Source organism: Aphis gossypii, chromosome 3 (genome assembly GCF_020184175.1).
Source record: "Aphis gossypii isolate Hap1 chromosome 3, ASM2018417v2, whole genome shotgun sequence".
In the NCBI taxonomy this organism is placed as follows: domain Eukaryota; kingdom Metazoa; phylum Arthropoda; class Insecta; order Hemiptera; family Aphididae; genus Aphis; species Aphis gossypii.
In genome coordinates, this window is record NC_065532.1 from 22,769,188 (window position 1) to 22,783,644 (window position 14,457).

The 14,457-nt window shown below is 27.8% G+C and overlaps 1 protein-coding gene, 2 long non-coding RNA genes and 1 pseudogene across 3 annotated transcripts; 1 reads left to right on the forward strand and 3 right to left on the reverse strand.

Annotated features, from left to right (window-relative positions):
* Positions 1-2,703: 2,703 nt before the first annotated feature.
* LOC126550838 (uncharacterized) lies at positions 2,704-3,833 on the reverse strand. Its single transcript, XR_007604867.1, has 3 exons — positions 3,585-3,833; positions 3,358-3,512; positions 2,704-3,274 (listed from the first exon to the last, which is right to left on the reverse strand). It is a non-coding gene; the product is annotated as an uncharacterized LOC126550838 (long non-coding RNA).
* A 1,571-nt stretch (positions 3,834-5,404) lies between these two features.
* LOC126550928 (uncharacterized) lies at positions 5,405-6,342 on the reverse strand. The gene is made up of 3 exons (XR_007604968.1): positions 6,205-6,342; positions 5,747-6,081; positions 5,405-5,673 (listed from the first exon to the last, which is right to left on the reverse strand). It is a non-coding gene; the product is annotated as an uncharacterized LOC126550928 (long non-coding RNA).
* Positions 6,343-8,664: 2,322 nt separating this feature from the next.
* Positions 8,665-10,490, forward strand: LOC126551072 (putative nuclease HARBI1). The gene is made up of 4 exons (XM_050203824.1): positions 8,665-8,832; positions 9,013-9,152; positions 9,222-9,390; positions 9,840-10,490. The coding sequence occupies exons 1-4, from the start codon at positions 8,665-8,667 to the stop codon at positions 10,488-10,490; spliced, it is 1,128 nt and encodes a 375-aa protein (XP_050059781.1).
* A 403-nt stretch (positions 10,491-10,893) lies between these two features.
* Positions 10,894-13,131, reverse strand: LOC126551073 (uncharacterized; annotated as a pseudogene).
* Positions 13,132-14,457: the final 1,326 nt, after the last annotated feature.

The following is a 14,457-nucleotide window of genomic DNA, read 5'->3' on the forward strand; positions in this document are numbered from 1 at the left end:
TAGTCATTTGTAGAGGACGCTCATATGCGTCTGTAGCACAGCAGAGGTGTTTTCGCTGGACGCTTATATGCGTCTGTAGCAGTGAAAGGGTTAAGGTAGAGGAATCGTTCGATGACAACAGGTATTATAATATAACTGACGGTATCACTGAACTCTATACATGGAAGGCGCATAGAATCTTAAAATGTGTCCCCCATATGGACAGCGCCATATTGATTCCGTTTTCATGGAATAATCAACAATTCATGGAAACATTATACCGCTATTTTTTAAATTATGTTTTTAGATGATCATATAGATATTAGATACCATAGAAAGGTCTTTAAAAGAAAATTCATAAACTGAACTGTAGATATATTTTTTTTATATGAATAAAGCGTCCTATTCAGAACACTTACGATATGTTGCAGTTTGATAAAAAATAGAAGACTTTAATAATTAAGATACAATTATCGACGAAAATTAATAAATAATGTAACTAATTTAAATTATTAATTGTAATAATAAATGTTCAAATTCGTTTAAATAATAAATGTAATAATTCAAAAAAAGAAACTGTTTTTTTTTTCTTTTGCCTTACTAGGTAATCGTCATGAGTTTTAACCAACCCACAAGTGCGTTTAATATAATTCCAATTACATTGCCTTTGAAATCGGTACATCTACTGATTTACTATGTCTAGGAGGGTCTCCCTAGCTGGCAGATAGCTGAAAATTTTATTTTTGGGATTACAATTCAATTTCAATTATAATACAATTAGGCCAGTTATCATTGCAATTATAATACTATTAGGCTGGCTACGTTTGATAACATTCTATAAAAAGTTCCTACAATAGGTAGGTACTCTAGAAATATAATGACATTTTCATTTTACTTATGAAGGTGTATACGTACCACCTTAAGTGTTTTATTTAATTATATCCAAATATTCTTTATAAGCATAAATTAAAAGCCCAAGGCTTTATAAATTATTAAACTTTATTAAGAATAAGATTTTAAACTCTGTTTAATATGGTGCGAAAGTGCTGTTTTCCAAATTGTGAGTTGAAAAATGTCAAAGGACTCAGCATGTTCAAGTAAAATACAATATTTATGTTTATAATGTTTGACAAATAATTGATGAATTTTATTATTTAATTTAATAATAACAATAATAAAAAACATTTAATAAATTAAATAACAATTAAAATGTATTTAAGAGGCATTAATACCAAATATGATATGATCAATTGACAATTAAAAAACCCAAATGTACAAAATGCATATACTATTTAAATTCATTTTTTTAGTCCAATAATATAAAAAATAAAATCATACAATTTTAAATGTGTAAAATATATTTAGAATTCCTTTTGGTGATATGAAAAGAGCAGAGCAATGGATAAGTGCTATACCTAGGTTTATTAAATATAGAACCAGGCAAAAATTACTTTGTATGTCAGCACCACTTTTTAAACAATGACTTTAATCAAGAGGGTGTTGATGTTAATGTTAAAAGGCTAAAGATAAACGCTGTGCCTAGTCTGCTTTTGCCGGTAGGATATTTAGCAAAATATAATTAAATACAAAAATGTTGATATAATTTAAATAATTATTTACTTTAAGGAATTATTTTAATGGATGTTGTTAATGTTAATGAATGTTTCATTAACCAACCAAGTACATCAGAAGAATCTTTTGTAAAGTCTTTAAATTCTCAGGTAAGAAAATTAGTGCTGTAATATTTTTACATTTTCTTATTTTGATAACTTTTTAAGGAGAGTAATATGATGGAATCTACTGTAAACAAAAGTGTTAAATTAGGAAATACACCAACAAAAACTATTGGTTTATCACTTGATTCAGAGGTAAATTAGTTTGATGTTTTTGTTTGGTTATTCTTTTCAACATTTTTTCAAATATTTTTTAGGAATTCAATATAGATAATGGTTTATGTCATATTGTTGAAACACCTGTTCAATTAGAATACTCTTCATCAAGATTTTCTCAAGTAAATTTTATAACCATAACTTTTTTCTTTAGTTACCAATTGATAACAATTTTTCTGCCTTAAAATTTTAAATAGTAATAATAATTCACATAATAAATATTACTAAAAACAATATGTAGTTTTAAATTATGTGAAATAGTAAGTCAACCGATGACAAAAACATTCTAGAACTTTAAAACTAATTTAAAATTGTATTTTTTTTTAAAAAATTAAGTGTATGAAAGATCAAAAGAAATGTGATAGCTGTCTTAGAAAGAAAAGCCTGATTGAAGCGAAGCAATATTATGCAAATAAATTAGTAGAAATTGAAGAACAAATAAATAAGTTTCCCTCGTTTTGTCCGTGTATAAATACTAATAATACCTCACAATCAATTACACCTGATGTGTCAATCAATGTAAAAGTTATTAGTAAGTTACAAATAAAAAATGTACTTGTTTTTTGAATAAAACTCAATTTAATTATATTTATCTTATAGCTTCATCTAATACATATATAAATGAATTAACACCCAAGTCAAATGCTCGGCGTGCCCTATTTTTGGACCATTGTTATGAAACATCTCCAACAACATTAAAGAAAAAAAAACATATTACCACTCAAAATCGACACATATTTCAAATTAAGGCTAAAACAACATTAAAACGATGTAAACGCCAGAGACTACAAATTAAAAGAATTAAATTATTGCTCAGGGAACTTAAAAAAAAATGTAATCTCCACGAAAAAGTTTCGTCATATATTGAGGATACTTTCCCAACAGCTATGACTGAAATGTTTAGTCGCTTTAAAACAAGAAGGCAAAAGAGTTTTTCACCAGCATTAAGAGCTTTTGCACTGACTCTTAATTTTTACTCGCCTAAGGCATATGATTTTGTGAGAACTGAATTTGGTTCAAGTCTACCTCATAGAACAACATTGAGATCATGGTATCATGAAGTAAAAGTTGATGAGGGATTTACTACTGAATCATTTATAGCGCTCCAAACAAAATATGAAGAGTATAAATACGTAATGGTAAACGGTTATTTTGTTCTTTAATGTTAGATGAGATGCATATTAAGAAACAGGTAGAGTGGGATGGTAAACATTTTCATGGTTTAAGTAGTATTGGTAAAGATTTGACAACAAATGACCCTAAATTAATGGCTGCAACACAAGTCTTAGTAATCTTGGTGGTCGCCATAGATTCAAATTGGAAAGTTCCAGTGGCTTACTTCTTTCACAAAGGTCTGAATGGACAAGACAAAGCCAATATTGTGATAGAAACTTTAAACAGACTTTCTGAAATTGGTATGAATAAATAAATTATTATTCTGAAATACATAATGTAAAATACTTTTTATTTTCTATAGATATTGAAGTACCTTCTTTGACATTTGATGGACCAGCTACCCATTTCACAATGGCTAATATTTTGGGAGCAGATTTGTCATCACAACATTTAAAAACACATTTTCCACATCCAAGTGATCCTTCTAAGGTCATTCATTGTTTAATAGATCCTTGCCATGCACTTAAACTAGTGAGAAATTCGTGGAGTTCAATGAGAGTAATTTATAATTGTAAAAATGAAAAAATAGATTGGTCTTACATTGAAAAGCTTGTAATGCTTCAAGAATCAGAAGGGCTTCATGCAGGTAACAAACTAAAAAAAAGGCATTTGGAATGGAAGCAGTCTCCTATGAAGGTAAATATTGCTGCACAGACTTTGAGTTCCAGTGTAGCAGATGCTATAGATTTTTGTAGAAACTTAAAAATCAATGGGTTTGAAAACAGTGAAGCAACAACTGAATTCATACGATTTGTAGATAAGTGGTTTGACATACTCCAAGGTGTATTTATCAGGTGTCGACACTCACAAACGCCGCCCGTTGATGAAATGAACGAAATTATTACTCCACTTGTATATTCCGCTAGGGAGCGCTGTCTACCCTTAGAGGGCCGATTATTTTCAAATTTTCCCATGTTTTAATTTGAAATTTCGTATTATTTAATATTTATCCTATTATTTATATGAAATTTGAACTATTTATATTAATATTTATATGTGCAAGTGTTAACGAGTATATCTGTTGTCTAAATTAAAACGAGGTGGTGTGAATTGTTAAAATAAACAATACAATAATAATTAATATAGGTAGGTATTATATTATTATATTATATTTTATTACTATTAAGCATTAAACAATTCTTGAAATTTTTTTTAATCGTTTTTCTGTTTTTTTTTTGTTTTTTTGAATGCAAGGGACTGCTTCAAATTTCAGTTTGGGTCTAATGAGTGGGTATACAATTTCACTGCCATCTGAATCTATACATACTTTAGTTGTATGTATATCACTAGGTGTAAAATGAAGTTGGCATACTCCATCTTTAATACTTAAAGTTTTATCTGCTCTTGGTATTTTTCTATTCCAAATATCAACCATGTTCTACAAAACTAGACCATATTAAGATTGGCTCATTTGAAAACCTAAATTTTGGCTTTCAAATACTAATGAAATAAAGAATATTAAATAATCAAAAAAAAAAAAAAATACCTCAACAGTAAGGTATTTAAAACTTAATATTCGTTTGAAAACACATACTACAACAGTCAACAGACTGTACTAACAAATACTTAATAGTTAACATCTACAATCTACATATAAAATTGGTTTGTTGTTATACTAACAAGTAACAGTTAGACACTTCTAGTTTTTAATATGATGATTTATTTATCTATTACCTCAGGGGGATGGAATATCGAAGGATATTTTTTTCCTTCATTCTGTAACCTTTTGCGATCAGTCAACAAGCCAGTGTCACAACCAGGTACAAAGCACTTGAGTGGCATTGTTTTTTTTTTAAATTTATCAATATTGAGTAATAGATTATAAGAGATTATAAGAACTAGTAAGCCAGTAAGGAAATGAAGTGTAATTATATTAAAGGTATCCACTAAAAGAATTATTATAATATGTAATATACAGGGGTGTTACCATAGAGTATACTACATATACGCCGTATACTCTCAAGATTTTTTTTCAATAATATGGGTATACTGAGTATGCTCTCAAGTCTCAATTTATTTGCGATTTTAACTCTCAAAATATTTTTACAAAATGTCAAAATTATAAATATAGTGCATACACTCAAATCATATAAAAGGGAAAAAACAAAATTAATTTAATTAGGTAATTTTACCATATTTACGTCAATTATTTATGACTGAAAAAGTCATACTCTTTATTTTTTAGTATTTATAAAGATTGACAAGGTATAATTTAAAGAGGATTTGTAAAAAATCTATTTAAAATTGTTTACATATTATTAACACGCTCTTTACCGGCTTTACTCTTATATAACCAATAATAACAATATTTGTAATGTATTTTAAATGTTTATATTTTGGTTTTTGATGATTTAGTATACTCTCAAAAAAATATTGGGAACACCTCTGGTAATATAGTGTAATGGTGAGTTCAATTTCGGCCAATGTAGGTAGTAGGTACCTATGTTATAAACTTATAAATATAGCATACACATTGATTTCGGCCCTCTGAGGGTAGCTAGCGCTCATGGTGGCAATCTCAACTGGTGTAGATTTTTCGTTCAATTGATAAGCGGAGTGTCGACACCTGATAAATACACCTTGGACATACTCAACTCAAGAAATCCCTATGGCCATGGATCCAAAAGCCCTATGAAATTATTAAATTATCAAGACATAAAAATATTTTTAGATAATATTATAGCATATATATCGACACTTACATGGGGTCATGGACAGGGATTGATGATTGAACATCCTAAAAAAACTGGATTTTTGGGCATTATTATATCATCCATGAGTGTTAAACAAATATTTGAAGATGTTATAGTTCAAAATCCTGAGCAGTTCAAATATTTGTTAACATATAAATTGTCTCAGGATCACTTGGAATTGTTTTTCAATGCAATAAGGGCTCGTGGAGGTTGGTGTGTCAATCCAACAGCAAAGCATTTCAGTGATGCTTACAAAAAATTGGTTATGCATCACAGAAAAAAATCATCTGGTGGAAATGTCAAAGAATTGGACCAAACTTCAATACTACATGCAACACGAACACCTGTAATCAAATATCATGATACAATGCCAAACAACGATACACTATCAATCTCAAATAGTAGAAGATTTGAGGAAAATGAAGAGTGCTATAACAATGATATGGATGATATTTTGAGTTTATTACCTAATTTTGATATCGACAGAGAAAAAGAACTGCAAAAAGATTTGTTAGACATTGGGTTGGAAATGCCACCAAATTATTTTGTTCTTTCAGAATTTTCTGAAAATGCAATTGCTTTAACTGCAGGATATGTTGTTCGAATGGTAATTCTTTATTTTTTTGGTATTTTAAAATTACTAAAACAATTCAAATTATATCATTTTAGGTGAGGAAGCGAATCAAGTGCCATGAATGTATGGCAGCACTATATAAAGGTAACATACAAGACAACCGCATTAATTTAATTGTACAGAAAAATCGCGGAGGGTAAATAACACCAGCTAGTGATGTCATTACTATTTGTCAAATGACAGAACTGCTATACCGTCGATTGAAATGTGACATATTGCAATTTAGTCAACACAATTTTGCACAAAATATAGCCATAGCAGTATTCAGTCGTCTAATTGATAAACACTTGTTTAAAAATCTTGATTTTCATACTTTTGATTGAAGAAAATCACATTACAATATTATAAAACATATCACTATGCTTTATCAGAATTAGAAACTTTCATGAAGTTAAACAAATTAATCATGAAATGATCGTAAAATAAGCGAAAAGTACTTACCGTCTGGCTATATTCCAAAATGTTTAAAGTAGTAAATGAATATGACTATGAGTACAGCGAACGATGTTAATACGTTTTATTCTTCAATGTTCAGTCTTTTAGGTTTTAGGCTAGGTTCACATGGACGCACGTACACGCCAGTCTACGAGCGAAAGCAGAATCTTGCGTAGTTGCGTCGTTATTGCGATCGACACACGTGTAGGCGCGGTATGCGCACCATGTGAATCATAGACAAGTATAAATGATGTGAATAATGTATTAGAAACCCGTAATTTATAATATCTTAATACGCGCGATTAATCGACGCGTGTTCATATGAACCTAGCCTCAACTTAACTTTATAATCGTTCTAATTTCATATATCATGATTTGTTCTACAGGTGACCATCTGATACAAGAGAGACTGAACACCTGAAAAAACCTAAGAAAAAACACTAAATACTATACAGTAATACAGTATACATTGACAAAATACACACGATATGAAAATAAAATAAATAATAATGTACAAAACTACAAAATAATTAAAATTCAAAATTCAAAATTTCAAAACTGTTTCATGGCTAAATATACAGGCATGTTCTCCAGATAACAGTGCGCATATTATGATGACGTAATCTTGGGCAACATGGAGGAGACCATGAAATATCATGATGAAAGAAGTAAATAATTTATCAATTTTAATAAGATATGATAGTTCAATAGTTGTAATCATAAGTCTATGGTTGTAATAAGTATTTAGTATTTACTTTTGTCTTTTTAATTTTTTACATTTTAAATTCTACATTACAAATTTTTTAATTTTACTGTTTTTGTAATTTGGTTTAACAGTTTTCTGCTGGTTCGCTCGGTTCAGTTCTCTAATTCGTATATACGTCCGTGTTCGAATCATACAGGCTAGTACTTCATCTGGTATAGAATTGTCCGGAATCTCGTTTTGAACTAGTATTTTTAATTTTTTTATTATACCTGGTTCTTTATTAATGTACTCTCCATGAAATGTATTGAATAACTTTTCTAATACTTTTGACGCATTCAGTAAATTTATTGATGGCCGTGTAAGATAACCTTAACATATTATTAAATATATTTTGTAGGTACTAATGAGCACATACATAAAATACTAAATAATGTATAATTTACCTTTTGAAATATAATCAGTCCAATCATTTGAATCATTTGTTTCAATTTGATTCGAAAGTGCTGGATATTTATTTCTATACTTATAGGCTATTGACCCAGCTATGTACTGTATATATTTTTATTAGGATAATATACAATCTGTACATATAATAGTTGTGTAATAAGCACAGTTTAAGATATGAGTGATGGGTATACAAAATAATACAATTATAATTGTAAAATGACTCTCTGCACCATTACATTATGATGGGATGACCTTAAAATATGAGAAGCATATTTTACATATTGGACTCTTATAGCGTTTTCCACATGACTGCACTATTGCACTGGTGCAATTATTTTATGTTTCATATGAAATATCAGTGCACAACTAGTGCGGAATTTTATGTTCCATGTGCGTGCACTCGGCCAGTTTCTTGCCCTCAGTGCAGTGATAATCGCACGAGCTCTTCATGACGCCATGACGGTGCTCCTTATCTTTTATTGATTATACATCTTTTAACTTTATTTAATTTTCTGATAAACAAATAAACAATAAACATTGATATTTGAAATTTTGAAACCTTTAACCTATTGTCCTAATGTTAAATGTATATTATATTATATAATATTCATTATTTTAATATTAAATATACTATATAGTTAAATTAACGTAATAACGTATGACTTCATACAAATATACTAGGGAATTTGTAATTGAAATACGAATATGAATATAAATGAGCCAAAGAAAGCTGCAATTTTATATTTTTTATCAAGTAGTGATGACGAAGATGAGGACGTTATAGAATTCATTTTTAATACACATCTAAAAAATATTAAACCAAAAATATCCAATTATATAATAGATGTTGTACACAATTATTCCGATCAACAAGTAAAAATAATAAATTATAAAAAAAAAATATATAATAATAATTATAATAATTTACGTAGTATTATAGTGCTCTGGTAGTTAGAATTATTTTTTGTTAAATTTTTATAAATTAATTCTTAATATAAATAAAATAATGTACCTATAAGAATGCCATACCTACATTGTTTTTTATGCTTCTAGTTTAAAAATCATTTTCGTATTGAACGAACTACTGCCTATTTTATCATAGACAAATTTGAAGAATCCAAATTTTTTCCTAAAGAGATTCCTTACACAATTACAGTTTGTTCTCCAGAGACTCATATTTTATCATATTTATGGTATATTACTACCTACACAATACCTATTTTATGTTTTTGTATCGTAAACAAATAATGTGCCATATATAGGTTTTCTGCAAACAAATGTTGTCTACGTGATGTATCGGAACGTTTTGGAGTAGGACTCACTACACAGTACCGTATTAATAATAGAGTTATGGATTTTTTGATTGATATTTGTTCAACATACATAAATTTCAATGAAGGGTTTGAGAAATTAGCTCATGAATTTCAAAAGGTTTGTTTATTTGATAAATTTATTTTATGATTTTCATATATTTATCATACTGATTTGTTCTCACTGAACAAACGATCTACATCAATTGATGTAATGAGGGTATACTTAAAATTAGCCACATCAAGTGGTGTGAGTCCAACGTCCAGTGATTCTGTGGGATTTAGTCCTATATGTATCTCTAAATACCTATTTCTAAATGTTTTAGTGCATGATTTTTCCTAGATACATTTGCAAATTATTCTTTAACTAAAATTAATTAGAATGATCTAAACTGTACACATTTTTTATCAGATTTAAAATATCTTATTCCAATAATAATATGTATTTACAATAAAATCTGTTCCCTAGTGGTGAGAGATCACTACAATAAAGTCATTATATTTTTTAATGATTTTAATTGCATTAACATTTTGTACAATTAGTTAATAAATATGTCTATTTTAATGTAGATATCAGGAATACCAGGTGTTATTGGATGTATTGATGGAACTTCAATTCCAATACGAACTCCTGCTCATAAAATAAAAAGTACCTATACAAATAGGCATGACACACCTTCAATTACTCTTCAAGGTGTATGTGACTACAAAAAAAGATTTGTTGATGTATTTACAGGTGCTCCTGGTAAAATACATGATTCTAGAGTGTTTGCATTATCAGATTTGAGTAAAATGCTCTCAATTAAATGTGGTAAAAAATTTCATTTAATTGGTGATGGTGCATACAGTTTACGAGAGTGGTTGCTTATTCCATACAAAGATTACGGAAGGTTAACAGATACCCAGAGATACTTTAATAAAAGATTTTGTGCAACTAGAGTGTTGATTGAGAATTCATTTGGACTCCTTAAATCTAGATTTAGACAGTTGCTGCAATTAGACATTCATTCTGTAGATAAAATAACAAAATTTATCGTATCATCATGTGTATTACATAATTTATGCATTGATATGAATGACCACATTATACCTGAAGATGTCAATGAAGATGATTTGAGTGTAGTCGAAGAACCAGATAATATAATGGATTCAGAAATGATACTCAAAAGAAATGGTGAAAGAAAGCGTGAAGCAATACAAAATGGTTTACAATTTATGTGAAATAACATATTTTATTCATGCATTGTAAAATATTTAACCAATAACAACTTTAATTACCTATGCAACTAATATATAATGTTTTAAACTAAAAATTAATAACAAAACAAATTCCATTTCCTATATTATAACTTTGTAAATAACTTTGCTTGTTATTAGAGTTTTATACTAACAAATTTAACAAAAAGTATAATGAAACACAATGTAACAAAAAAATAAACTTATTTCTTAATAACAAATTTAATATAAAACATAATAAAATGCCCTATTTGTAATGTAACATTTGTGTATTTATTCCTTAACATAAAATAAAAATTAATACAGATTATAACAAAAAAATAAACTCATATGAATAAATTTAACAACTAAAAAATAATTAAAAATATAATTAATACTTTTGTGCTTATAATACAAAAAATAATTTAATAATGTATAACATATTGACTATTTTTCAAAAAGTTTTTTAATTAATTCCATTTTTTCCTGGTGTCTTCTTTCTTTTTGAATTCTTTTTCTTTTAAAAATTCTAATAATAATAATTGCGGAGATTCTTTTTTCATTTTTGTTGGGTTGTTCTCAACATTTTTTTATTTATCACAACATTTGTAGTATTACGTAAAACTTCCGGTAGAATGCTATCGTCATTATTAGTAATTTGATTCCATTCACTTTCAAATGTATCATCCATACGAGATGCACCAGTTGCCTATTATTGTTTATTACTAATTTCTTTCTTTACAAATGGTTTTGTAGCGATTTTCCACTTGGATAAATGAAAATTTTACTCCAAGTTCATTGTCGATGTCTGTTGCTATTTGCTTCCACATTTCAACTTTTTTTTGAACTTTTTCATTGGCCCAATAAAATTCATCCACTTGGCATACCTTTCAAGCATAAATCTGGTTATTCCATCAGTCCACAATGCTGTAGCATTCTGATTCTGTGTAAATATTACTTTGTCATCTAAACAATACAATTCAAAATATATTTATTGTTTAACTCACATTTAAGTACATGTAATTTTTTTTCCTATTTATAATCAAAAAATCATATACAAGAACCTACATAATGTAATAATTTATAAAATATAAAAATATTAATGATTAAGTGTACAGGCAATTTTCAATATGTATTTTCATGTTTCAGAAAAATAAACCTAAAGTTTATGAGGGAGCTTTACATGTTTTTGAGAGTTTAACTCCAATCCTCCATGTTTATATTACAATAATAAATTTTTCAAATATTTCTTAATTATAATATTATTAAAGCAATACCTAAGTATTAATATTTAAGAGAATACAAATAAAAAATCATAGCTGAATAACATGCATCTACAAAATGTAGGTGTTGGCTATAGATAACCGAAAGTCGCAGCTGTTATACGGATATAGAGTGACCTCAATAATTTACATATATCCTTTCAATGTATGTAAAAACCACTAGGACGCCGTCATACGGTGTGTATAGTTACAAATAATTGTCCAAGTTGTACGCTACTTATATATTATACTTAATACATAATCATATTGTCGTGTTATTTATATAATACTAAAGTTATTAGTCCATCTAAGCTTCAACTTTCAACAGCAGCAAATGACAAACATGATAATTTAACAATTAGTCATTAGTTAAGTTTTAGTGTACATTAACATTTACTTACTTTTATCATAAGAATTGTTATTTAATGAGTCCTTAGAAGTATGATGTTCGGAAATGCTCTCTATATTACAATGTGAAGATGATGAGGTATTGATGGGTAATTCATAATTTAAGTCTCTAAAATTATAATATTAATTACCGTCAATGTTTTCAATAAAGGATCAATAAAAACACTCACACAGGGTGATTTTCTGAATTATTAAAATGTGCATAGTAAAGGTAATGAACACTCAATGAAAATGGTTCTACAAAACAAAAATATATATGTAATACTGGATCTAGTATTTATTGTACCCTGATCATATTTACAAATTTTAAATATTAATTAGGTACTACAATTTTCAAATCATCATCAACATGACTAAAGCCAAATAATAAACAGTAAAAAAAGGTGATTTTAATTTTAAAAATCAGTCTTGAATAAGTGCATTAATAAAAAAAAGGGAATATGAGCATCTTTGGTTAATCATTATGTGAATAATTAAATCAATAGTATAATGACTTTTAATTTTACCTTTCAGGAATTGAAATATGAAGTTTTGTTTTTTCATCATACAACTCATTAATGTTCATATTGATTGAGCCATTTTCTATACAACTTTGCAAAAAAGATAGAACCGTTGGTAAACTATTACTAGGCCCTAAAATCATATTTACATAATGTCATAATACATTTTTAAAGACATGTGTAATTTTTATTTATTTAATAATAAAACGGACAGCGGCCTAATATACGGTACCTACATACAACTTTATCTTTTATTATTTTTTTTATTGATGCTCGGATATGTAATCTACATATTATAATATGATTGCAGATCGCATATCCAAGCAGCACCAAATTTAAATGTTAATGACTTTAAAACAACTTCATATACTTACCAGCTTGAATAATGAAATCAATGGCTGATTGTTCTAACATGAAACAGTATGAGTGGTCACCTTTAGCCACTTTTAAATTAAAGTGACTGTCAGTTTGGGCCATGATAATGTCTTCACACTTCTACACGTAGTATGTAGTTACCATTATACTACCAAGTAGTTAGTATCTATATTATAAGTTTTTCGTGACTGCAAGAATTAATTTCAATTTTCAATTAAGTTCAACAGACTCACGAGATGAAATTACAAAACAATCACTCAATCTGGCAATGGAAAATTAAAAATAGATTCTTAATTATCAAAAATGAAATATCATCATAATCATTTGCTGAATTATGTTTCAGATGCTCCTTAAATTGACTGCACTGAGCAAGATTATGTGTGTTATCATTTGCACGCTGTACGTGCAACTAACCGCACTGGTGCAGTCATATGGAAAACACTATAAATTGTATTGATAGCTGCGGTCAGAACTCGTTACGGGTTTAGTGCATAATTTCACCACATATGTAGAGCGCTAGTAGTAAGTAGGGTCATATAGCATGTTACCTATATTAATAGATAGGTACCTATATTATTATTTGATAATTCGATATTGTCTTTTCCTAATTTGACTAATTTCTAATTGCCTGTAAGTAATTATTTTATTTCTAGTAATGTTATTGTTATAATAATTATAATTAATTAGGATAAATATAGTTTCATACCATATAATATAAATTAGATTTATGAAAATACGACATAAAAATGATATTATTTATAAAGCAAATTAGTCGAAAATGACATCAAAAATTAGAAAATAGCTCTAAGAGCTAAAAATCCATTAAATATGCAAAAAATAGTAAAATGAAATTTTGTATTTGGAGCCTCTGGTGCACAAAACAAATTTATGGCTTACTCTGCTATTTTTATCTGTATCCAATAAAAATTAGCAAATGCTATAAAATCTGAGCCCTGATAATTATATTATATAATTTTAATAAAAATAAATAGGTGCTACAATTAAATTTTATTATAACAATTTGTTTTGGTAATATTGTCTGGTAGCTGTTCCAATTAAAGGTTAAAATAAATTGTGAAACACTAGAATGAACTTATTTGAAATATTTTGTTACAGTTATGAAGAGGCAGAATTACTGTAATGTTTTCAGTTACAATAACAGTAAGTTTAAAGAAAATATTTATATTCAATAATGAAAGTTATTTTGAAATTATTTGTATTTAATTACAAAACAAATGAAAACAATGACGAATGGAGTGAAATTCAGTGAATGTAAGACAATATAATATTATAGGTATATTATTAATTTTAATTTAATCTGTTGTAATATAGTCCATCCAGTAATAAATAAGTATAAATGAACCACTGTCTACCTCTACTTGTAAATTATAAATTATCAACCATTATATAATTAAATAGTACAAGGTA